Below are 26,736 nucleotides of genomic sequence, written 5' to 3' on the forward strand. Positions count from 1 at the left end.
TTCCTTCCTTCCTTCCTTCCTTCCTTCCTTCCTTCCTTCCTTCCTTCCTCCTTCCTTCCTTTCTTTTAAAGATTTTATTTTTTTTGAGAGAGAGTGAGAGACCACCAGTTGTACATTTGTTAAAATTGATGGCCCTACATTGACACATTATTATTACTCAAAGTCCATAGTTTACATTAGGGTTCAGTCTTGGTATTGTACATTCTGTGGGTTTTGACAAACATAAAATGACAAACATGTACCTATCACTTTGGTATCATACAGAGTAGTTTCACTGCTCTAAAAACTTCTGTGCTTCCCTGCACCCTGGCAACTACTGATCTTTTTACTGACTTCATAGTTTTCCCTTTTCCAGAATGTCATATATTTGGAATCATATAATATGTAGCCTCTTTAGATTGGCTCCTCTCACAAAGTAATATGCATTTAATATTCCTTCATTTGTTTTCATGGCTTTATAGCTCATTTCTTTTTAGTGTTGAATAATATTCCATTGTCTGGATGTATTTAGTTTATCCATTCACCTACTGAAGGACATCTTGGTTGCTTCCCATTGTTGGAATATTTTGAAGTAAAACTTGGATATCATGTCATTTTACTCCAGATACTTAAGAAAAAGGCATAACTACAGTGCCATTATAACACTAACAGTAAATCCTTAATATCATTTAACACCCTGCCCATATTCAAATTTTTGGAAGGCCCTTTTAAAATATTACAAACAAGCAATAAATAAAAAGTTTTTGACAAAAAAATAATATAAGTCTCTGAAAAAAGCAATTTCTTTATCACTGAAACTGAAGAAGAAAATCTTGCAGTGTATAATCTGTAAGATTTCAACAGAGTATACTCCTCATATATTAATGGCTTACTTGGATCATAATTATTTGTGGGACTTGCATCTGTGAGTCCAATGCTCACATTCATATATCTCACATTTCCCTCTTTCAATCTTTAGAACATGCCCTGGTTGTTGTTGTTATTATAAATTATGCTAAGAGCCAGTATTTGTTGAGCTTGTACTATATGACAAGCACTGTGCTTTATAAACATGCACTATTTCATATGATTCTTATAATCCAGTGGGATAGGTATTATTATATCTCCCTCCAATTAATTTAGTAACTTACTGACGGTTTCATAGTTAATACATGAGCTGGAATTTGAATTTAAGTCTTCCTGAGCATGCTTTAAGATGCTGATGTAAAAAGAGGTTGAATGATCTAAAACTGACCTTCTAAATTTCCTAATATATCTGTTGTCTGTTAACTTCCAGGCTGTAAGACTAGAAAGTACTTACCAGAATAGAACACGCTATATGGTAGTGGTTTCAACTAATGGTAGACAAGACACTGAAGAAAGCATCGTCCTAGGAATGGATTTCTCTTCTAATGACAGGTATGGTACCAGAAAAGGAAGGATGAGAAAACTCATTTTTAAATAACTATTCCAGTTGCCTTTTGAGTTACTACAAAAACATCTTACACTGTTCTACTCTTAAAGTATCTTAGCCATACAGTCTTGAGAGATGAAAATGATTAGTGAATGTCTTTGGTTGTGTTCCTAATTTATCACTGTTCCTTACCTTCCTCTCATCCTTAAATGGTAATGAATATAAATGATTTAAATACAAATGATTTAAACTTATATCTCCAGGAATAAAAAGCTGTGTTATCTTTGTAGTTAACTTTATTTTAAGCAGTAATGATTCACTTTGCTGATTCGAGGGGCACAGTATCCTTTGTGATAGTGCACCAGTAGATCTTGGGTTCAGAGAGAGCCCACTTTAACTCTAATCTCTTATATTTATTCATGGCCTTACACCTTGCTTTTACCAAATGTTTTCCTTCCTTTTTCCTTCTTCTGAGTTAAAAGGGCAGGGTGGGAGGGAATTGATTTTTTTTTAACTCAGAACAGAACCTTTTATAATCATACACCTTTGGCTTTAGCAGTACTTTGCATCCTATAATTAAAGGTATCATACCGCACTCAGAACCTGGCTCTTTTGTGTCCCTAAAGTTTATTGCTTTCCTTTTTTATTTTCCCACTTCTTCTGGAGAAACCTTTGGAAGACTGTGGAATGTGGCTAAGCAGATCTTTGCACTCTAGATAGTAAGCCTCAGGAAATCCTGCCAGATGTCTCAAAGCATTGACTTCCTGGTTTGAGACTAGAATGGAACTGTGAAGTAGCTAGCAGTGTGACCCAGGCCACACATTTAGCCACAGAAGAAGAGACTAGGAGTGATTCTAATTGTCCTGATGTTGGGAGGAAAAGAATCACATTGTCATTAGAAGGTTTCCCAAACAAGTGTTTACCCAAGCTTGTACAGTCAACCTGAAAATTATTTGTGGTTTCCCAAGGATCCACAAGGCCAGAGTTGTTACCTTATATAATTTTTACAGCCTTTAATTGTATGCGCTGAAATTGCACAGGCTTGTAAACCACATTTAGGTTTTCTCCTGCATGGATTTAACCTCTGGTGTTAGCAAAGCACCAGACCTTTCAGTAAGCATTTATCCTTTAAGAGCACCTACTTGCCTACGTTCATTAGTATTTTAAGACCTCCAATTTAGATTTTTATCTCTTTAGATCTGTGCTGTCCCATACAGTAGCACTACCACCACATGGTGACTATTTAAATAAGTTAAAATTAAACAAAATTTAAATTTCAGTTCCTCAGTCACAGCTAGCCACATTGCAAGTACGCTAGCTATATGTGACTTGTGGCTATCATATTGGACAGTACATATATAGAACATTTCCATCATTGCAGAAAGTTCAGCAGTGCTACTTTGTATCTTATTTCCTTTGGTTCTTCCTGACTCCTCCCTTGGAAACCCCATAAAACAGGAACTGGGACTGCTTGGAAACTTCATTTGAGCCTTCCCCTAGAGATACAAGGCAACAACTTCAGATTCTCCTGACCCAGTGTGTGAGAAATCAGATGTGTAATCTTATCCTCAGTGAACTGTGTCTATCTTCAGTAATGGTCCTGCCTGAATCTTATCTAACAAATGAAAATTTTATTTAATGGAAGACAAAAAAGTGATGTGAAAAGCTATAGAAACTAGTTTTCATTCTTTTTTGTAAACTTGGTATTATGAATTCCATCCATCTTCTGTGAATGAGCTCCTTGGACAGTAAGAAAAGTGCTGCCCACTTCAGAATACTGGCACTCACGTAAACTAGTATCATTTCTACCTCAATTGCTTTTGAAGGAATTTGTATCATTTTGTATCTGAGAATATAAAAAGTTAATGTTTCAAAACAATACTAAGCCAAAGTAGAACCCAGATTGTTTATGAGAGACATATCTTCCCAAGTAGTTCTCAAGATATGATTCGCCATCTCATTTAACCTTTTTATAGTATTTTTAAGCATTGTGTTATATTTTAATAATAAAATTTTTAGTATTGTGTTATATCTTAAGTAATAAATTTTTAAATATACAGTGTAACCTTGGTATCCAAATTGCATTGAATATATTTCAAATTATAAAATAATAAAGTTTTATGGTGTTGTTTTATAATTTTTCTTTGTACCCCCAACACCTGGAAATGTCTAGTACATATAGGCACTCAATAAATATTTGTTGAATGGGATGAGTGTCTACTAAAATAAGCGCCTATACTTGAAAGGAGAAAAATCTCATGAAACTCAAGGTAAATTAGATAAAAATACTAGGTGTGCCTAATTCAGGCCTCTCTTTCCTATTGTGTGAAAAAGTTACTTAATGTAAAGAAGCAGCCTGACCTGAGTATAAGCTGAACATGTGATATTTGGTTCCTATATATCACTGTCACTTGTCCAAAGTTTAACTGGTATCTCATCACAAGCTCACAGATCACACTCTTTTGGATCTTCCGTATCATCTTCTGTAGTTACTTAATTTCAAGATTTGCCACCAGGCTATAAACCCTTCATATTTATACCCAAACTATACTTGTTGCTAGGAACCTGGCTAAGCATTCATTTTAAAAAGAAAGAAAGAGAGAGAGTGAGAGAGAAAGAAAAAAGAAATAAAGGAACTACTCTGAAAATAACCCCACTCCATCTTGGGAAGCCATCTTGGAAACAAGTTTTCCTTGTTCTCACCTCATCTACTCAACAAAAATAGTGGTGGAGCTCTCTTCCTCCCTCTTGGATTCTTGCATATAGCTCTGCATCTGGAATTCAGGCCCAGCCTTCCAATGTGGATAAGCTCTTGCAATCTTGATTTGATTCTCGTGAATTCTGGAATCACTAGTAGAGCACACAGTGCTCGGTGTTGAGTAACACAGGCCAGCAACTACAGTGCAAAGTACTAGACACAGCCCACCTGGGGAACGGTCTTCATTAGCCCTGCAGTGCCTCTGATAGCAAAAGCTTGGTATTCCTCATGTTGCTTTCAGTGCATTTTCATGATGTCCCTCCCCCTCCTCACACCCCCAGTCACTTTCAGTTGTATTAGAGCACTCACTAAAAATTCATATTCAACATTTGTTTTAAGTGACAATACATTCATATGTATTGTTTCACTTTAAAATATTTATGATAAAATCGGAGGGGTAGACGAACCATGAGAGACGATGGACTCTGAAAAATAAACAGGGTTCTAGAGGGGAGGGGGGTGGGAGGATGGGTTAGCCTGGTGGTGGGTATTGAGGAGGGCACATTCTGCATGGAGCACTGGGTGTTATGCACAAACAATGAATCATGGAACACTTCATCTAAAACTAATGATGTAATGTAGGGGATTAACATAAGAATAAAAAATATATATATATTTATGATAACCCTATGAAAGTAGGTTTTGTTAATTGCATGTTAAGGTGAAAAAATTAAGGCTGAGAAAGGGTAAATAACTTGTCAAAAGGAATTGAAATACTGAAGAGGATCAAATCCAGATATTTTGACAAAGTATAACTCCCCAGTAAGTGGTCGTTATGTTTGGTGATGTTATATACATTTCTTAGTGTGTTATCTAATTTAACCTTCACAAACAGCCCAATCAAGAAGGTATTTTTATTCAGTTTTATAAATAAGGAAACTGGAACACGAAGCAATTAAATGATTTGCCTAAAATTATATAGTTAGTGCCAGAGCCCAGGTTCCAGAGCCTGTGCCTCAACCATACTTTGCTGTTCTGCTGTTTGCTGTGCATACTTTGCATGTTCACATGTCTGAGATTCCTTCTGTACAATGCTGCTTTTCTGTATACATTGGCAGGGAGAGGGTGTCAGAGCCTTTGGGAGACTGGATGGAAGGGGAAAATGGTTTACAGCGGCCTTAAGGAGAGAAAGTGGCAGAGGTCTGGGATAGATTACAGTTATCCAGAGGGGTGGTGGGATAGAGACACAATTTCCCAATTGGTGTTCAATAAATCTACATAAAACTCAGAGTTAAATTTGAGCAAATTATATATTCAGAGGTCTTCAGCAACCAGCAATAGTTCTTGGCATTAGAAATGATTTTTGCGGGCGCCTGGGTGGCTCAGTTGGTTAAGCGACTGCCTTCGGCTCAGGTCATGATCCTGGAGTCCCGGGATCGAGTCCCGCATCGGGCTCCCTGCTCGGCAGGGAGTCTGCTTCTCCCTCTGACCCTCCACCCTCTCATGCTCTCTCTCTCTCTCATTCTCTCAAATAAATAAAATTAAAAAAAAAAAAAAATCTTTAAAAAAAAAATGATTTTTGGAGTTGAGTTGGATGCTGTGACCTTGGGGTGAAACCTGCCAATCACAGGTCAGCAGCAATCACCTGGATTTTTTAGACAGCGGCCATTTTTGAGGTAGCAATACAAGGAGCTCAGTCAGTAAGTTTTCTTTATTAAATACATAAGGACCTGACTAACCACCTGTTTGATACAGCTCCAGAGCACATACATTACATTGATAGTTATATGATAGAAATTCCTCCATTCTAACACTCCAGAATTTAGAGTTTAGGGGCTTTATCTGTTGTGTTGAAAGAGTTAATAAAGAATTGCTTCCTAGAATAACAGGATTAACCTATGGACTATTTCTTGTCTTGCAGTAGCACTTGTACCATGGGCTTAGTCCTGCCCCTCTGGAGTGATACCCTAATTCATTTGGATGGTGATGGGTAAGAGCTTTCCCTTTTTATTCTCCTACAGAAAGCCAAGGGGTGGGGTTCCATCTTAGTGCCCATTCATGAAGCTGAATGGGAGGCCCAGTGTGCCCAAGTGAACTGTCATGTCAGCAACTCAGTGAGTCCTTTTAAACTCCTGTTTTGTAAAGTGGAGTAAAAATACAACTTGCCAGGGCCTCTCACTTCTGTTCTTCTAGGCCGACTATGGTAAGAATCCAAACAAAGAAAAACTAGTTTGTTGGCTCACTCTTTAATCTGAGCATGTGGGGACTGTTGCAATGCTCTCCCAGAGGATGATATGTTCTGTTTCAAATAACCTCTTGCTGCCTCTGCCAGCTGTCAGCCTACAGTATAACCCCTTTCCTGTGCCAATTCCTTCCAGTGACCCTCCACCCCCACCTCCTGGTGTTTTTAGACTGTGTCCCCAAGAGACCAAGATGTTTGCTCCAGTTTGTAAAACCAGGGTCAGGTTTGCTAAGAACCCACAAGACTTCCAAATAGAAATATATAGCAGACCAGTTTGTCTGTAGCTACAGCTGGGAAACTATGTAATTCCCTAACTCCAGTTTGGGAGTCCATTCATTTTGCTTGGTAGATAAAATCAGACAATTTGTTGATGCTTTTCAGTCAAGTCCTGTACTCTGACTTCTACATGAAATGCCTGATGATTTCTTCCAAATGAGCCAGCAGTTGCTAGCCTGAGAAATAACCTTGAAAACTCAAAATTGAAATGACCTACTCTCATTTGTGGATGTTTATCTCATTTTTTTTTCCTTAGTGGGTTCAGTGTATCAACGGATAACAGAGTGCACATATTCAAACCTGTATCTGTACAGGCAATGTGGTAAGAAGACTTTTAATGTCTCTATGAAAGGTTTTTTTTTTTCTATGAAAGTTTTTAAATATATTATTGGGGCAATATTTTGTGAGCAGTACTATTTGAAATAGTATAGTTCTCTATGAAGATGCTCTATGATCTGTTTGTGTGTTTAAGATTTTCTGTGATCTGTTTGTGTGGCCCTCATAGTTAAAGATAACCTAGGAGTTCAGTTTTCATATTGTCATAGTGGAAAGCCTTAAGCATTGGTGAACAAGTGAAATTCAGAGGTGTTCTTGGACTCTGGAAGATACTTAATGAATCAGATTGCCGGTTGGAACAGTCTTACAAGGATATATTGACTAAGTTAGCAGCAGTCCAGAGCCAAATCTAGAACATCACACTACTACAGTGCATTGGTGTTCAGTTTCTTAGGGTAATCAGGGATATTATTGATAGATAAGTTTCCATTAAAATTGCTAATGACTGTTCTCAAGACTGCATAATGCAAGTAAAGCCTAAACATTATAGATGTTAATAATCATCAGCTGGTGTACTAACACTTTGGGGCTGCTTAACTATATGTCAGACATTGTGCTTTACATGGATTATATCTAATCATCACCACCAACTCCCCCAAAATAATATTATTAGTTCCTTATTATTGATGAGAAAGTTGAAGTTTTGGAGAGGTTGCATACCTGGCCTGAGAGCATCTTTTCCATTTAGGCAGAATAGACTCTTACTCTCTTATTCTAGATTATCTAGAAAAATGATCTAATGTAACCAGGGAATGGTGTGACTGTGTCAGAGTCTATCCCTAAGCTAGGGATTTGAATTTCAGTTTCTCATTCAGTTGCCTGTTCTGTAGTAGAAGTCCTCATGAGGAGCAGAATGGACAGAACAAAAGCCAAGCAGGAAATAAAGGAGCCTGAAAAAAGACTCCAGGGAGCTCATTTGCCCTTGAATAACAGGATTGATAGGCTTGAAGTGGGTGCAGTCGTAAAACAGCGTCAACTGAACTTAAGAGTCTTACCGTTTCATGCAGTAATTGAGGTGGGACAGAGTTACAGGTCATGTGTTTAAACCAGATTTTTAGATTTAGGGCACATTTCACAGATAAATTTCTCATGGAAAACTTGTACCTTCTTTGACTAAGGCTCCTTTAAAGGCAACTGACCTATCTATTCCTAGGTACCAAGTAAAACCAAACAGCGTAAGTCCCATAAATGACTGTTTTAAGAAGGAGTACAAAGCAGTCTTAATTCTTAAGACAATGAAGGAAGATTCAAGTAATAACCTAGTTCAGTCTTTGATGTTCTAAGCAAACTGACTAGTCTTACTTCTGTTAGCTTATTGCAGAATAAACTTTTTGGTGTACCATCTGGGGAGTAGTGAACTGAAAGTCACAGGAAAAAAGAAGAATGATCTATGGATCAAAACGGCATTTAAACCAGGTGTTTCCTTCACAGGAAGGTAGTTACTGTAGCCTCCCGCTCCTATATGCAGCTGAAGTATCTGAGGTGGCTAAGCCTTGAGTGTATTTTAGGGTACTTGCCCCAGACACGTGTGGCATATGCTTTTGAAGCACGAGTTTCCTGGATGAAGACAACATGCATTGAATATCCTGTACGTTGCACTTAGCTGGCCCTTACCTTTAAATCTATGTAGTGAAACTGAAATTCAGAGAATTCTCTGAGAATTTGATAAACTTCTCTGAGAATTTGGCTTACTTTGAGTAATAGAAAGCATTTTAAAAGATTCTGCAATTTTGTTTTTTAAGGAAAAATGTTTCCCTGATAAAAATGGACTGAAATGTTTTTCCCTTATCAAATTGGTAATTATCTTATTTTTTAATTTACATTATACGGGGTTGACAAGGATTAAAGGAACAGACATTGTCATTTACTATTGGTAGGAAAATAAACTGGAACAACCTTTCTTGAGAATGATTTGCCAGTATGCTTTACCATTCTGAATGCCCTTTTGACCCAGTAATTCCACTTCTAAGAATTTATCCTAAGGTAATAATTGTGGGTGTGTGCAAAAATTTTAACCATAAGAATGTTTGTCAGTGTTGTAATAATAGCAAAAACTGGAAAACAATTTAAATGTCTGAAAAATAGGAATTAGTTAAATTATGGTGCATCCATGTTATTAAACATGATACAACCATTAAAATAATCTAGTTGAAGAATATTGATGTAGATGCTGACAAGAAAGTGTAAACTAAAATCAAGTTTAAATTGTATGTAGAGGGGCACCTGGGTAGCTTAGTCGTTTGGGTGTCGGACTCTTGATTTCGGCTCAGGTCATGATCCTCAGGGTCGTGAGATCAAGTCCTGAGTCGGGCTCTGCACTCAGTGGGGAGTCTGCTTGAGATTCTCTTTCTCCCTCTGCCACTCCCCCTGCTCTCTCTCTCTCTCTAAAATAAATAAATAAATCTTTTTTTTTTTTAATTTATTTGACAGAGAGAGACAATGCGAGAGAGGGAACACAAGCAGGGGGAGTGGGAGAGGGAGAAGCAGGCTCCCTGCTGAGCAGGGACCTCCCCCCCACCCCCGATGCAGGGCTCGATCCCAGGACCCCGAGATCATGACTTGAGCTGAAGGCAGACGCTTAACGGCTGAGCCACTCAGGCGCCCCATAAATAAATCTTTTTAAAAAATAAATAAAAATAAAATGTGTGTAGAATGTGGTCATATTGTTATTATAGATCTATGCATAGACAAAAAGACTGGAAAGATCTCTACTAAAACTTTAATAACAGTGGTTATTTCCCAGTGGTCAGACTACAGGATATTTCTGCCTTTTACTTAAGGTCCCTAAATTTTCTAAAGTTAGCATGGGTCACTTTTGTTATGGGGGGAAAAAATTAAACAGTATTCTTAAAAGAAAGATGTAAATGGATTGCCTGTAGAATTCTCTCATAATGCCCCCTTCCCGTAGGAGACGTTAGCTTTTAGCTAATAAGACATTTCATTTAACAAATACTAACTGTGCTCTAACTATGAACAGTAATGAACTGGGCATTCTTACAGGCACTTGAGATGTATCAGTAAACAAAGTGTAGAAAGATCCTTGCTCTTACGTAACTAATTTCCTAGCATTTCTGGTTTTAGCTTTTCCCAAATATAGAACTAAAAAGATTCTTCTCAAATAAAATAAAAGTAAAAAAAAAAAAAAAAAGTACTTTCAGTTTTGTTTACCCTTCTTGGGTTCCTGAGTTCATGGTCAGAGATTTAATTAGTATAACCAGAGCTATTCTTAGAAAGTGGCTCAAGTGTATGAATAAATGGTTTAAAGAGACTGGGAGACTAAAGCAGTAAGAATGATAAATGTCATTAGATTAGTACTTCCTGGGCACGAAAGGACATGTCCTCAAGGCTTAGGGGCATCTATCTATCTATGTGATCTTTGTGGACCCTCTAAGAATCATAGGAAATGTATGCAGTAAGATGATTCTGTGCCAAGGGAAACAAATATTTATATAGGGATACAGCATATATATGTGATACAGCATACAGGATCATGAGCTCCATAGGTACCCAGACCTATTTTTCACTGGTGGGTTGTCAATTCTCCTGCCCCTCTCTACCCCCAACCTTAATAATGCATCGGCAAGAAGTGTCTAGCTGATTGCTATGAATAGATAATATAGTATAATTGGAATCAGAGAATCTTAAATTCCAGGGAATAGATAGATTCTCCAGAGGCCAAATTCTATAGGATTTAAAAACTGAAAGAGTTTTGGATGCACGTGGATTATTGGCTTTTTGGTGTCCCCACAGTTCTACAGTGCTCATTTCCCAGCGTATCTTTCAGGTCTGCACTACAGAGTTTACACAAGGCTTGTGAAGTGGCCAGAATGCATAACTACTACCCAGGCAGCCTGTTTCTCACCTGGGTGAGTTATTACGAGAGCCACATCAACTCAGATCAGTCGTCAGTCAATGAATGGAATGCTATGCAGGATGTGCAGTCCCACCGGCCTGACTCTCCAGCTCTCTTCACAGACATGTAAGTCAGCTTACTCAGGATCACGGGAGTATCCTAGGAGGTGTAAGCAACATGTTCCTCCCTAATCTCTCCTCTTGGAGAATTAATCTCATCCAGTGATATTAGTCAATGTCTACACTGCACAACTGCCACACAAAGAACCCTATTCTTTCTGTTGTCTGCAAAGGCCTAAGGAGTTTCACTCCTGGGCACAATGGAATCTCCATAGTAAAGAACTGCAATACCATAAAATCCCATTCAGATTCCACTAATTTGACATTTGAGTTTAAAAGGAGTTAGGCTGAAGTCTGCCTTTGCATTATCTGTGAAAGAAGCATTTGGTAAGCAAATTAATGACACAGAGAAGCTTTTTGTTGTTTTGTTTTAAGATTCTATTTTCAAGTAATCTCTACACCCAGTGTGGAGCTCGAACTTACAACCCCTAGATCAAGGGTCACATGCTGTACTGAGTGAGCCAGCCAAGCGCCCCGACATATAGAGAAGCTTTTAAAGGGATGTTTCCAATACTTAAGAAAACAAGATGCTTCCAGTCAATTTAAAAGACTGCCTAGGTTGCTGTGCTAATTTTAAACTGATTTCTGTCCACATATTTAAAAAAATAACTTATAATTCAAGTGTTTGACTCAGCCCCACCATTGCCCTGTTGGGTCTTTGTCATTGAGATTTTATTAAATCTCCCTGGTGTACTGTGAGTTGATAAGGGCCTGAGGTGGAGTTGATGTTTATTTCCTTTTTAGGTCTATGTGTTGAAACTTATGTGACTATTTTGGAAATTAATCAGGATGTTTATTTTGCTCTGAATTGATCTTTCTGCAGTTCCAAGGTATTCTACAGCTGGAAAAGAAGAGTAGCTACTTACTATCTGACCATACAAACCTTCACCTTCAGATTCCTAAATTGATACCAAAACAGTTCATGGTTTTTTGTTTTGTTTTAAGAAAATACTTAGTTTAGGGCGCCTGGGTGGCTCAGTTGGTTAAGCGACTGCCTTCGGCTCAGGTCATGATCCTGGAGTCCCTGGATCGAGTCCCGCATTGGGCTCCCTGCTCGACAGGGAGTCTGCTTCTCCTTCTGACCCTCCCGACCCTCCCCCCTCTCATGCTCTCTCTCTCTCAGTCTCTCTCTCAAATAAATAAAATCTTTAAAAAAAAAAAAATACTTAGTTTAGATAGTAGTGTAAACTTATTTTTACTAGAAAAGGTGAAATTTCCAAGAATTGTGTGAACAGAGCAGGCAAAAAAAGCAGTGGAAGCTTTTTGCATAGGGTGTTACTGATACTAGGACCTCCTTTTTATTAGCCCTAGTCCTTTGAAGATCCCACAGTAACTGAAAAGATAAGGATTAGTCTGGCTTTCAGAATCTTGGAAAATGTTACTGATTTCATGCCTTATAGCTGGCTGGTGGGTATCAAGGGAATGGATGTCTCATCTGGCTCAAAAATGGACATTCTAAACCAGACTTACATGAGAGAGAGAAAACCCTTCTTTTCATTTCTTATGATTTTATTAGAGAAAATTTGGATATTACATCAGAAAGAAAGAAAAGGAAAGGAAATTGGCCGTAATCTGTCTCTATCCCCAAGCAAAAAGAATAATGTAAAGTGTAGCCCCAAGCACATGGTAGAAGCTCATTAAATGTTAGCTCTTAGTATGTACCATATGACCCCAATTTTAAGATATATTTACTAACCAAATGTCTGTCACAGAAAGAGAGACTGAAAAGCTGTAGGTCATAATATTGATAATGATTATCTCTGATGCAGGGATTTTCAGTGATTTTATTTTTCTTCGTGTTTTTATGTATTTTCTGAATTTTTCTCTAGTGAAATCAAGCAAGAAAGTGTATTTGTGTTGTAATTTTTTTCCATTCCCTCCTCCTCCCTAAACTGACTAGAAAAGCCTAAAAAAGAATGCTGAGCATACAGGGAAAATGTGTGCCAAAATGGATTTGGGTGCTCTACTGCAAATGAAGTTTATATTTTGAAATACAGGGAAGGGGAGGAAGGGGTATATGTGCATAGTGCCTCCAGTGTACGTCAAGTATTATGCCAAGCACTTCATACATGGTACCTCGTTTAATCCTCATAAGACCCTCATGAGGCAGTATGATTATTATCCTCATTTTATAGAAAAGGAAACCCGCTCAGAGAAGGGAAGGAATTTGTTCAAGGTTGTACCACTGGGAAGTAGCAGGGCTGGGATTAAAACCCAGGTGCGTCTGCTCCCAAACCACTCTGCCTCAAAGAAGTATTATAAAGGATTAGGAGAAAGATTGCTAACTAGGGAATCTAACTCATGCACATAGATGGTAAAATTCGTTTTTATCAATAATTTTAATGGAAGACTGAAATGTAGGGGCGCCTGGGTGGCTCAGTCGTTAAGCGTCTGCCTTCGGCTCAGGTCATGATCCCAGGGTCCTGGGATCGAGCCCCACATCGGGCTCTCTGCTCGGCGGGAAGCCTGCTTCTCCCTCTCCCGCTCCCTCTGCTTGTGTTCACTCTCTCGCTGTGTGTCTCTCTCTGTCAAATAAATAAAATCTTTAAAAAAAAAAAAAAAAAAAGACTGAAATGTATAACTTTCTACCATTAGCTAGTCTAGGAAAAATGGTGAGGAGCATGATTAAGAATTTTAATCCTGGTCAAGACAGGGATGCCTTGGCGGATAGGGAAAAGGCACAGGCATTATCTGTATTCTGCAGGGTTCATGAGAAACTACGAGCCCAAGTGGTGGGGAGCCCCAAGGTTGTGAGGTCAGAGCAGCCATTTCTGGAGATTACTGAAGCTATTTTTGCAGCCAGTGATAAGGCCGTAGGCAGCAAGGGCAGGCAGGATGCCTGATGGCTTAGTCCAGTTCCATCTCCAAATAAGGAGGTACAGAGCAGATACCTTTTTTGAGTAGGTAAGAGGGAAAGATGAGACAAAGTGCCCTTTGTCAGCCTCATGCAAATTCTGCATAATATGAAATAATGCTTTTAGAGAGAAGCATCCAGTTAACATTGAACCAATACCTTTCTAGTAATTGGAGAGTCAGCTTCCTAGTTTAATTTCCTATTAAAGTTCCAAGAGTAATTTTATTTTAAGAGTCAGAAGATTAAGGAAGCAACATAATTCTTCAGGTAGAGTGTTAGGCTGGGCTGAGAGTGCTGGTTCTCCTGCCAGTGTATGTGATCTTTGGCATGTCATTTAACCTTTCAGCTGTTTATTTCCTTTATCTGTAAAATGGGGATAACAATTTCACAGAGATGTTGTGAGAGCTTTTATGAAAAGAAACACATTTTGGATGAAAGTACTCTTGGTAGTTAATCCTTGAAAACCCTCTTTGGAGTGAATTTGCCTCAACGAAGAAGGCAGAAATCATTCTTTCATCTTTCCTGTTTTCTAGAATGATAGCAATGAATGGTCAGCATTAGGTAGCATTTTAAGCTACAGAAGACCTAGTTCTGTAGTGGGTCACACCACTGTTCTACCCAGCTTGGTATTCTAGCTCAGCAAATGGTAGTCAGGGGTACTTGATGAAACATGGCTATGATTCTGCATTAAAGTAGTATACACAGTATAGCTTATTGTCTTTATTCCTATAGATGTATGTGGATATATTTAAGGACTTTCAGACATGTACAACCTCTTCAAGTAATAATTTCTACACGTTTACATTCTATGCATTGTGAAAAGAAACTTTTTTAAATACTTATTTTTTTTGCCATGCCCCCAGAATATAAATGTTCGAGGGTAATAGAGGGAAGGTCTGCCAATTTGAAAACATAAACAAATGGCACATTCATTAACCTAGTCAAATTCCTGCCTAAGAAAAATCCCCATTTCTCTCTTCTCAGACCAACTGAACGTGAGCGAACAGAAAGATTAATTAAAACCAAATTAAGGGAGATAATGATGCAGAAGGATTTGGAGAATATCACATCCAAAGAGGTAAGAGACCTTGAGTTCTCCCTGTTCCAAGGCTAGGAGGGTGGGATAACAGTAGGTATAAGGTTAGAAATCGTGAGTGATTGAAAGCACAGAGATACTTTTGAGAGACTAGTAAAATATGTCCTCTCTGTTTCAGATACGAACTGAGTTGGAAATGCAAATGGTGTGCAACTTACGAGAATTCAAGGAATTTATAGATAATGAAATGATAGTGATCCTTGGTCAAATGGATAGCCCTACACAGATATTTGAGCATGTATTCTTGGTAAGTCTCAGAGCCACTCTAAGTGATGTGCTGAATCTAGTCCATACCAGCTCTGGAGGAGAAACTGTTAAATTTTAGTATATTTAAATAAAATGTAACTTAAAAACAAAGGTAGTAAATACTCAAACCTCATCACTTCCTAGTTTTTTACTGTTATCTGTGCTCTTAGGTTATTTACATCTATTTTTGGTGGAAATGTTAGATAATGGTGTGCTTCTGCTCATCTCTTCCCAATTCCTCATTCAGTGACATCCAGCTGGTAGATTGAAATTGACTGGTGCAAAAATTTACACCAAGGAAGTGGGCAAATGCTACAAATCAGGCCCTTTTCCCCCCCAGAGATTGTTAAATATCTCAGCTGTTCTTTATGACAGTCAAAAGTCAAAAACAGACCAGTCCACAATAGCTTTATAGTGTATACAAATAGAATGATACTTTGAGGTCACTCTTTCAGATTTGCCAAATTTGCCTAAGGTAGATATATCTGAGCAGAGCACGTGGGGACTACTTAGGACTGAGAGACTATTGGACTTTTAAACATTTGGAATTTTATAGCTACATTTTGAGTCCCCCAAATATTTTTGTGTTTGCTAAAATTACAGTGACTTAAAATTGTTCTTCATGGTTTTTGAACATTCAGTGACCTGAAATTAGCCCAAGGACACCTTTCTAATCTTTAGAAAGCTTCTAAAATCCTAAGAACCATTTTCCTTCCAAATATTAAAGAGTTTTAGTTTCCATCTGTACATGGCAATGGGAATAAGGTTAAAAAGGATAATTAGAATCAGTGGGAAATGTCAAAGCTTCGTTTTGTTTCCACTTCCCACACACTTTGACCAAAAATGCTAACAAGGAAATAAATTGATTGGTTTGAATTTCACTTCCTTTCTCTGGTGAGGACATTTGTGAAATGATTAGAAGCTGAGAAACAGGAGACAAGAGGAATAAATGCCCAGGAACTGACTAAATCGGATCATCTCACCCCTGAATATTCAAGAGCTTATATCACCAAGCAGTCAGATTTTATACCATTGAAGGCTGTGCCCTGAATTAGCTTCTTGACAGTCCAGAGTATGTGTGCTTGGAGTGATTCATCGTGCTGTGTAGCTATGAAATTACTCGTGAAAAGCTGTGAGCTGGAAAGGGAACTTTTTTTTCCATTAGTTTAACTTGACCAATGTGTGTTGCCATTTCTGGGTGTAGATCATACTGCAAAACTATCATTGACCTTTCCTTTCCATTTGTGAAGCACTTGGCTTCGTCGTCTTTTGTGTATACCTCCAGAAGTGTTCAGGTATTCCCTGCTGGTGTATTGTTGGAAAGAATTTTTGTGTAATCTATGGAAAACTTATGAGTCACTCATTCAAATGGACCCTGCCCCCAACTGCTTCTGTGTAACATGACTAATTTTTGTGAAGGGCAAGTGCCTGTAGCCAAAAATAGCTCATGTTAGAAAATGACCAGAGCTGTAAACTCGGAAGTCACTTTTGCATTAGCTTGTATTTTAATACCAAAAAGGATATAGACATGATGAATATGAAATACAGTTAATATCTGAGTGTTCAACCTGTTTAATTTGGGGCATACTTCCACCCACCTCTGGTGCCACCCCCCTCAAGAACTACCTTCTCTTTCCTTCCTCCTGAAATGATATATTTTAGTGGTATTCTTAGCAGAAAAAACAATCCACTTCTCCCCAGATTAGAGTCTCTAATCAACTACAAATGCATTTGAGTACTTGTACCAGGATATTCATCCTATTAATTCATGATTATTGGCATATTCTTCTGTCTTGCTTTTTTACTTACTACAAAAATAATTCACGTTCATTACAGAAAGCTTAGACAATTTTTTTAGTGAGATACACGAAGTCCATTCCTTTCTATTTATTTTTTGATTGAAGTATAATTAACATACAACGTTATAGGGGCGCCTGGGTGGCTCAGTTGGTTAAGCGACTGCCTTCGGCTCAGGTCATGATCCTGGAGTCCCGGGATCGAGTCCCGCATCGGGCTCCCTGCTCGGCGGGGGGTCTGCTTCTCCCTCTCCCACTCCCCCTGCCTGTGTTCCCTCTCTTCGCTGTGTCTTTCTCTGTCAAATAAATAAATAAAATCTTTAAAAAAAAAAAAATACAACGTTATATTAGGTTCAGGTGTGCAGCATAACGACCCAACAATTTTATACATTACTCAGTGCTCACCACAGTAGGGGTAGTCACCATCAGTCACCATACAACGTTATTACAATATTATTGACTATATTCCCTATCCCGTACATTTCCATCTCTGTAATTTATTAATTTTATGACTGGAAGTTGGTAACTCTTAATCCCCTTTATCTGTTTACCCACCCATTCCCCCCCCCCAGTTTTCCTCTGGCAGCCACCAATGTGTTCTCTGTATATAGAGTCCAGTTTCATTTGTTGATTTTTTATATTTCACGTATAAGTGAAATCATATGGTATTTTTCTTTCTCTGACTTATTTCACTTAGCGCGATTACTGACATATTCTTCTGTCTTGGGTTTTTTATTTATTACAAAAATAATTTATGTTCATTGTAGAAAGCTTAGACAGTTTCAAAAGACAATAACATTTAATCGTCAACAAAAGAGATAAGCACTGATATCTTAAGTTATATAATATTCCAGTCTTTTTTACTTTTTTTTTTTAAAGATTTTATTTATGGGGCGCCTGCCTGGGTGGCTCAGTGGTTAAGCGTCTGCCTTCGGCTCAGGTCATGATCCCAGGGTCCTGGGATCGAGTCCCGCATCGGACTCCCTGCTCCGCAGGAAGCCTGCTTCTCCCTCTCCCACTCCCCCTGCTTGTGTTCCCTCTCTCACTGTGTCTCTGTCAAATAAATAAATAAAATCTTTTTTTTTTTAAGGTTTTTTTTTTTTAATTTATTTGAGAGAGAGACAGAGCATGAGAGGGGAAGGGTCAGAGGGAGAAGCAGACTCCCCGCTGAGCAGGGAGTCTGACATGGGGCTCGATCCCAGGACCCTGGGATCATGATCTGAGCCGAAGGCAGATGCTTAACCAACTGAACCACCCAGGCACCCCTCTTTTTTACTTTTTTAATATGTGTCTATATATTTTTGAAAAAGGGAAATCCTACTCAGCTTCAGATATAATTCTGTTTTCTAGAGAATGGACATGTTCTTTCCATTTTGAATATTTTTCTTATTTGGGAAAAATTTTCAAACTGGAGAATTTTGAAATTTAACTCTTATCCAACAAAACGAGTGCATGAACACTTCTTCATCAATGGCTTCCTCCCTTTGTTTGCACCACCATATCCTGTATCCATACCCCTATCTCTTCTCCAGTGAGTCTGTACTCTGCTGGCTTTCCTAGCAATTGACACGGAAAAAGAGGTCTTATCCAAGCTGCAAGCGGTGGTGTTAGTTTTCTGCAAAGTCATTTCATCTTCTGCATAGATGCCATGCCTGGAGTGCAAGCAGATTGTGTGAAGGGAGGCAGCAGGATTTTTCCCCTCCCTTTGGAAGAATGCTCAGCTCTGCAGTGCACTGCACAGAGATGTTTATTTAAAAAGGTGTCCAGCTGGTATGGAGAAGAAAAGTTTAAAGCATAGTTTAAAGAAAATCTGCAGCAAGAAGAGAGGATTGATTGGTTGGAAGCCAGGGTATTTCCAGAAAAAGTTCTTCCACACCCTTAAGAGTGTACCACTTCTCTGAGCTGGAAGCCTTTGCCCAACCAAGTCTCAATATCAGCAGTTCTACTGGAGGTTGTCCAGTTTGGCTGAGAAAAAGCTAAATATGAACAGAGACCCTTTGCTGAAAAGCAGGCAGCTTTCTTAGTTGAACAAGGGAAACACAGGAATATTGGACACAACCAATAATGTTGTTCATTAATAAAAAACTAGTCGATTTTTATTGCTGATGGTTATCTTTTTTAATATTTGACATTAAAGAATAATGTTTCCTTTTCAAAGAAAAATTAAGCCTCAAATTGGTAGTTACTTCTATAGGTGCAGAGAATGGAGGATATGTAAATAGATCAGACTTAAATCAAATGGGCTATTTTAATTATTCATGATTTTGTACATCAACTGAAGATGTGTAGCGTGAACTTTTCTCAGAAGGAAAAATTAATAGAGCTCTTGTGCCTGGTTGCCACCATAATATGACTCAGTATTCAGGCTGTAGGTATGATATGATGAAGAAGATATGGGGGTGCCTTGCTGGCCCTGTCAGTAGAGCATGCGACTCTTCATCTCAGGGTCATGAGTTCAAGCCCCACTTTGGGCGTGGAGCCTACTTCAAAAAATTAAAAGAAAGAAAGAAATTAGTCACATGGGTTTCTGGGCTATGGCACAGTGTAGGGGAACCAGAGTGAAAGATGGAAAGGAACTTACTTAAAAATGTGTTATAGTCCCAAGATTTCATTTTACACTTCAGTAAGATTAGAATATGCTTTGCATAATTATATAGAACATAGTGACAAACCCCATGGAATTGTGTCATTGTAAGCCTGAGAAGCATGGAGAGGGGGAAAAAAAAAATGACTGAGTCTTTGGAGGGCCCAGGGGGCTAATATGCATAGCATTTATATTGAGGGCAGAAAAGTAATTACACACTGTTGACTCCAGTTCTTCCTTTCAGGCTGAACCTGAAGCAGCCCTAAGCACAGCCCGAGTCATGTTATACGGACTTCACTAAGTCAGTAGCCAAAGCTTTTAATTTATTTTGTTTCTGGATATGTGCCATTTCAGATTGTCAGGTTGAATTTTCTCCAGACAGGTAGATGAAAACCATGGACTTTTCCCATCATGTAAGGGTTATTTCCATCTAGCTGGACAAAGTTCCACAGAGGATTTAAACTTCTAAATTAAGAAGTGAAGTGGTCACATTTCCCTGGCTACAATTTAGCCTCTCAACCCTTATTGCCTGGCTTCTGTCTCCTTGAGGTTCTTTATAGTTCTTACCTCTTTCTTTGGTGCGGCAGCTTGTTTTCAAAGGTTGAGCACAGAGCCTTCAGAACCTTCCATATTTTTTGAAAGCAAGTCAGCTGAGCCCGGGTCTGTAGAAAAGATCAGTTGTCCATCAGTTACTGTCCTTTTCCTAAATGGAACTTCACAGCATCCTTGATCTGTATCTCTCAGTTCAACAGCCAAATTAAGTAACATTATCACTTGTATTGTGATGATACTGCTTGCATAACACAGTTTTCAGAGTGCTTCATTTACTTATTTGATCATTCATTTAATAAACATTTGTTGACTCTCTTTTTTGTGCCAGGCATGAGGCTAGGTATTTGTACAATCTGATCTGTTTCTGTAAGGAGAGAGTAATGAACCGTATCAGGTAGGTATTCATGGAAGGCCATTGGGATAGGCCATGGAAGGCCCCTGGGTTAGACAATTAGAAGTGGTCATTAGTAACATTAGCAAGAGTGATGAGGGCAGAAATCACAGTGCTGTAGGCTGAGACATATGGGAAATGAGGAATCAGAGGAAGTATTAGATTATATTTCTATGAATCTTGGGAAGGGAAGGGAAGAAAGGAGTGTCTGGAAGAGAATTCAGGATGGAAAGAGGGTTTTTCCACTTTAATATGGGAGAAACTGGTTTGTTTTTTTGTTTTGTTTTGTTTTTTGTTGGGAACTGGGGGTTGGAATGGGAACTCAAACAACAGAAGCTTATTTCTTATAGTTCTTTGGCTAAAATCTGAGATCAGGGTACCTGCACGGTCAGGTGAGGACCATCTTCTGGGTCATAGACTTCTTTGTACTTTCACATGGCAGAAGAGATCAGTAAAAACTTTCTATCTGTGATTTGAGAAGGTACCCATTTAGGTATATAGGACTAGGGTGGGAAGAGTGTTCCATTTTACAGATAAGGAAAGCAAAGACAGAGAGGTTAAGCAGTTTCCCCAGTGCCCCCACAGTAGAGTGGGAAGTTGGGACTTGAACCTGAGTCTTCTAATGCTAAATTCCATTTAATGCATAATTCTAAAATAGGTAAATTCCTACTTTTAAATGTTTGCCTTTTCAAAAGAGAATGAAGAGAGAGTCCAAAGATAGAAAATGGACCTGAGGGGGCACCTGGGTGGCTCAGTCGGTTAAGCAGCTGCCTTCGGCTCAGGTCATGATCCCAGGGTCCTGGGATCGAGCTCTGCGTTGGGCTCCCTGCTCAGCGAGAGCCTGCTTCTCCCTCTCCCTCTGCCTGCCGCTCTGCCTACTTGTGCTCTCTGTCAAATAAATAAATAAAATCTTTAAAAAAAAAAAGAAGAAGAAAGGAAATGGACCTGAAACATTGAAAAGTTGCTCACTTTTACTCTTAAGAAACATGCAAATTGAAATTACACTGAGATGCATTTCACACCTATCAAACTGGCAAAAATTCAAAAGCTTAACCACACGTTTTGTTGGCAAAGCTGTGGAGAAAGTGACACTCTCATACATTGTTGGTGGGAATGCAGAATTGTTTCAGTCTCTGTGGAGGGGAGTTTAGCAATGTCTAACAAAACTGTGCATTGGCCCTTGACCCAGCAACCTCACTTCCACAAATACGAAACAACATTCATAGAAGACTAGTTGAATAAACTATTCTATCACTATCCAGTGAAGTGCTAATAGGTGTAAGAAGGAATAAGGAAGACCTCTGTGAACTGTGATATGGAGTGGTTCTGAGGATATATTGTAAAGTGAAGCAAGTGAGGAACAAAAGTATATGTAGTATACTACTTTTATGTAAGTAAGAAATGGTAATAAGGATATATTTCTTGTTGTTGTTGTTGTTTTCAAAATAGAACATAGGTAGAATAAGCCAGAAACTAATGAAAATGGTTACCCTTAGGGATTGAAGTGAACTGAGTGAGACTTCAAGTTTAATTTTTAATAAACTTTTGACTTTCAATCTTATGAAAGTTTTGCATATTCAGAATCAAATGGGAAAAGCACACCCTAAAGTTGAATACAAACAGGAGCAAGTGAACCCAAATATATAGCAAATGGATAACTTCACAGAAGGAAATTAATTCGGGGTGCCTGGGTGGCTCAGTAGGTTAAGTGAACTCAAGTTTCTTGAGTTCAGCTCAAGTTATGATTTCTGGGTCCTGGGATCATCGAGTCCCCCGTGGGGCTCCCTGCTCTGTGGGGAGTCTGCTTCTCCCTCTCCCTCTGTGCTCTCTCTTGCTCTCGCCCTCTCTCAAGTAAATAAATATTTTTTTTTAATTATTTTAGGGGAGCCTGGGTGGCTCAGTTGTTGGGCGTCTGCCTTCGGCTCAGGTCATGATCCCAGGGTCCTGGGATCGAGCCCTGCTTCGGGCTCCCTGGTCAGCGGGAAGCCTGCTTCTCCCTTTCCCACTCCCCCTGCTTGTGTTCCCTCTCTTGCTGTGGCTCTCTCTGCCAAATAAATAAATAAAATCTTTTAAAAAATTATTTTAAAAAGAAGGAAATTAATTTAAATAACTTTTGAGCATAATATTCTGGTTGAACCTCTTCATGGGAAGAGAAAAAAAACTGCAAAGAAATTTTGAACTTAATAGGTTTGTAATTGGCTGTGATATTGGTGTAGTAATGTTGAAGTTATTTTGTAAATAGAGTTAATGAGTTGTTGGAAACCAAGGTTATCACTGTGGAAGAGGGAGATAAAATTGATGACAAAGGGACAAGAAAGAAAGGAAGAACCTTGTGTTAACTTTGAATTGGAGGTACCAGTGTAAATTCAATTTTTTTAGCCAAAGAACTATGAGAAGTAAGTTTCTATTGTTTATGAGTTCCCATTCCAACCCCCAGTCCCCGACAAAAAAAAACAAAAAACAAAAAAAACACCAGTTTCTCCCATATTAAAGTGGAAAAACCCTCTTTCCATCCTGAATTCTCTTCCAGACACTCCTTTCTTCCCTTCCCTTCCCAAGATTCATAGAAATATAATCTAATACTTCCTCTGATTCCTCATTTCCCATATGTCTCAGCCTACAGCACTGTGATTTCTGCCCTCATCACTCTTGCTAATGTTACTAATGACCATTTCTAATTGTCTAATCCAGGGGCCTTCCATGGCCTATCCCAATGGCCTTCCATGAATACCTACCTGATACGGTTCATTACTCTCTCCTTATAGAAACAGATCAGATTGCACAAATATCTAGCCTCATGCCTGGCACAAAAAAGAGAGTCAACAATATGGGGCTCAAACTGATGATCCTGAAGTCAAGACCTGAGCTGAGATCAAGAATTGGAGGCTCAACTGATTGAGCCACCTGGGTGCTCCTGTAAACTCAATATTTTTTTTCAAGTATTTCCTAGATCTGTTCACTGAAAAGTTTAGAAGCAGTAACACCCAATATTTGTGAGCATATCTAATTAATGTCCAGGTTTTGATTGCAAAATATCATTCTTGGCTAAAAGAAACCAGGGTTCCTTGGGGAAATCGCTAATTCCACTCACAAAGTGAATCTGGAACAACTTCTTATGCCAGAAAGCAAAGAAATATTCAAAAACTAGTGGGGTCATATCAAAAAGAGCTTGCCTGCTTGAAGAGATTCCCACTGATCAAATTCAGGACAATTTGAGTGTCAGGGAAAAAAAATGGTAATGGATTATATAACATTCTAAATACAAAAACAATTCAAGAACTCATAGTGGCATTCAGAGTGTGGAAGGAATGACTAGGTGAAGCTCTCTTTTACAAAGAAGAATGCCAGCTCCCATGCAGGAGGAATGATAGAATTAGAAAACCACCATTTTGTCAACGTCCCGTAAAATAATTTATTTGGACAAGGTCAGCAGTTGATGCTAAAACCATAGGGTAAAAGATTATTGTGAAACAGGATATTCACCTGACTTCAAAGATCACTAATACCTAAAGATTACTAATTAATTGTAAAGAAACCTTAACAATAGTGGGATGTGGCAGATACAAAGGTACCTACCAAGAATTCAAGTTCAGGGGGCACCTGGGTGGCTCAGTTGGTTAAGCGACTGCCTTCGGCTCAGGTCATGATCCTGGAGTCCCAGGATCGAGTCCCGCATCGGGCTCCCTGCTTGGCGGGGAGTCTCTTCTCCCTCTGACCCTGCTCTCTGTCTCTCATCCTCTCTCTCTCAAATAAATAAATAAAATCTTAAAAAAAAAAAAAAATTCAAGTTCAGCATGACAATGAGACAAATGGATGTTATGTGCCTCAAGATTTGATGCAATAGGAAATACACAATACTATCCTTATATTATTCTTGCCAAGAATTTTGACCTGGATCTAGTTATCAGGAGACAAATAGACAAATCCAGATTGTGATGAGTTCTCCAAGATTACAGACCTGTAGTCAACAAAAATGTCAATATCATGAAAACCAAAATAAAGTTGGGATGGACTGTCCAAGACCAGATTAAATGAGAAAGAGACATGGAAACTAAATACAAAGTATGGTGTTTTTTTTTAAAGATTTTTATTTATATGAGAGAGAGAGCACAAGCTGGGGGAGTAGCAGGGGGAGAGGGAGAAGCAGGTTCCCCACTGAGCAGCGAACCAGACGCAGAGCTAGATCCCAGGACCCCAAGATCACAACCTGAGCCAAAGGCAGACGCTTAACCAACTGAGCCACCCAGGCGCCCCGCAAAGTATGATTCTTGATTGGATGAATATAAAGGACAGTTTTGAGAGGACAGTTTTTGAATTTCAAATATTGATAATGTATTAGGCTATCATTGCGTTAGTGTTTTCTTTCTTAGTTGTAAAAATGGAAATAGGAGAATGTTCTTGTTCATAAGCAATACATGATCAAATATTGAAGTGTCATGATTACTCAGATGACTTTCAAATGGCTCAGGGGAAGAAAGTATGATAACATATTCAAAGAAAGGGAAGGGGAGAGAGAAAGCAAATATGGTAAAATATTAACAAATGATAGATCTTTCAGATAATCTGTACAGCTCTTCCTTCTTTAAATGTTGTATATCATGTTTCCATTGTTTAACAGAAGCTGCTATTTCACTCTCTCTGGATATAACATAAGGCACTAAAAAGAATATGGGCTTTAGAATGAAATCTAGGTTTAATTTATAATAATGCCACTTTGTTCATTTAACAAATGTTTATAACTGAATACCTGCCAAATGCCAGGCACTGTTCAGGGTGTCCTTAGGGAACAAGAGATCTGGTTGCTATCCTCAAGAAGCTTATATTTTATAGTGGAGGAGAGAGGTAATAAATAAGCACATAAATATACAAGTATCAGAGTACTATAAACAAGGAAGACAGATGACATTTACCTTAGATTGGAGGATAATCAAAGACAGTTTTCCAGCAAGTGATCTTGAGCAAAAATTATTTGAATTCTATGAGGGCTGGTTTTCTGATCTGTAAAAATGAAGATAACTTTCTTATCCTATCACTTGTAAAAACTAAATGTGATCATGTATAAAGTACCTGACCTATTGAAAGGAACCGTGGTAGATGTTACTGGCTCTGCTTCTTCCTTCATGGGACTTCTTTACAAGCATTGTATTTTGTTCATTTGCTAATACTCCCTAATCTTTTTCTTCCCCCCCCCCCCCCCCCCCCCCCAGAATGGAATGCCTCTAATTTAGAGGATTTACAGAACCGAGGGTAAGCACACAGAGCAATTGCTTTTATCCCCCTGACAGAAATCACTGTTCTTTTTTACTTTTTCCTGTCATATAGGTGTCAGTGAGTAACTTTAAGCCTAAGAGTTGCTTCCAGTTGATTGTAATCAGGTGTAATCTAATAAAAAGTTAAGTGGCCATTCTCCCACTGTTTTCATCCTCCCCCACACACAGCTTCCAAGAAAGAGCTACTGTTTCAGTGGAAAGGCTTTCCAAAAGAAACGTGCATGCCTTTTCTGCTGTTTAAAACAAATGTAGTTATTGGTTCCTTTTGTTTGTTTTTAGAGCAATTTAAGATGCACAGTAAAATTGAGGAGAAGGTACAGAGATTTCCCATATACCTCTGCCCCCACACATGCATAGCCCCCCTCCCCATTATCACCATCCCCACTGGAGTGGTGCATTTGTTACAATTGATGAACCATCATTGATAACGTCATAATCATGCAAAGTCCATATTTACGTTATAGTTCACTGTCAGTATTGTACATTCTTTGGCTTTGGACAAATGTATAGTATCATGCATCCATCATTATGGTGTCATAGAGTATTTTCACTGCCTTAAAAATCCTCTGTTCTGCCCATTTATTCCCACCCCCACTCCTGGCAACCACTGATCTTTTTACTGCCTCCATAGTTTTGCCTTTGGTTCCTATTTTTATATAAGAGTACACAGAGCTACATATGTTGGGTTCACAGCTATCCACTCAACATTTATTGACCATCTTCTGTGAGCCAGGTACAGTGCTAGATACTAGAGATCCAAAGAAAAATAAGACTCAGTCCCTATCCTTTTTTAGTAAGGTGCTTGAAATCTAAGTAGGTTATAAATATAAAGTGGACAAGCTTCTGAAATTGAACAAGAATACCTACTTTGTATTAAGAAATGTGCCCCTAAGCAACATGGTTATTGAGTTTGATTGTAGCTGTTGAGACCACCATGAACATTCAGCAAGCAAAAGGCTGCCATTCTTCTTCCCTTTTTACTTCTTAGCTAATGCCTAAATTTTTCATTGAAGTTGGCCATGCTAACTCT

The 26,736-nt window shown here is 38.6% G+C and overlaps 1 protein-coding gene across 2 annotated transcripts in view; it reads left to right on the forward strand.

Moving 5' to 3' along the window:
* The window catches only part of SSH2 (slingshot protein phosphatase 2), a 244,279-nt gene that overhangs the window by 190,853 nt on the left and 26,690 nt on the right, over nucleotides 1–26,736 (forward strand). For both annotated transcript variants that reach the window (XM_035027658.1, XM_035027659.1), the window contains 8 exons: nucleotides 1,277–1,398; nucleotides 6,013–6,081; nucleotides 6,866–6,931; nucleotides 10,730–10,924; nucleotides 14,756–14,849; nucleotides 14,986–15,114; nucleotides 18,045–18,051; nucleotides 25,644–25,683. In XM_035027658.1, the coding sequence (XP_034883549.1) occupies nucleotides 1,277–1,398; nucleotides 6,013–6,081; nucleotides 6,866–6,931; nucleotides 10,730–10,924; nucleotides 14,756–14,849; nucleotides 14,986–15,114; nucleotides 18,045–18,051; nucleotides 25,644–25,683 (722 nt within the window). The remainder of the gene's footprint in view (nucleotides 1–1,276; nucleotides 1,399–6,012; nucleotides 6,082–6,865; nucleotides 6,932–10,729; nucleotides 10,925–14,755; nucleotides 14,850–14,985; nucleotides 15,115–18,044; nucleotides 18,052–25,643; nucleotides 25,684–26,736) is intronic.

This window comes from Mirounga leonina, unplaced genomic scaffold (assembly GCF_011800145.1).
Source record: "Mirounga leonina isolate KUSES-001 unplaced genomic scaffold, KU_Mleo_1.0 Mir_200, whole genome shotgun sequence".
Classification (NCBI taxonomy): domain Eukaryota; kingdom Metazoa; phylum Chordata; class Mammalia; order Carnivora; family Phocidae; genus Mirounga; species Mirounga leonina.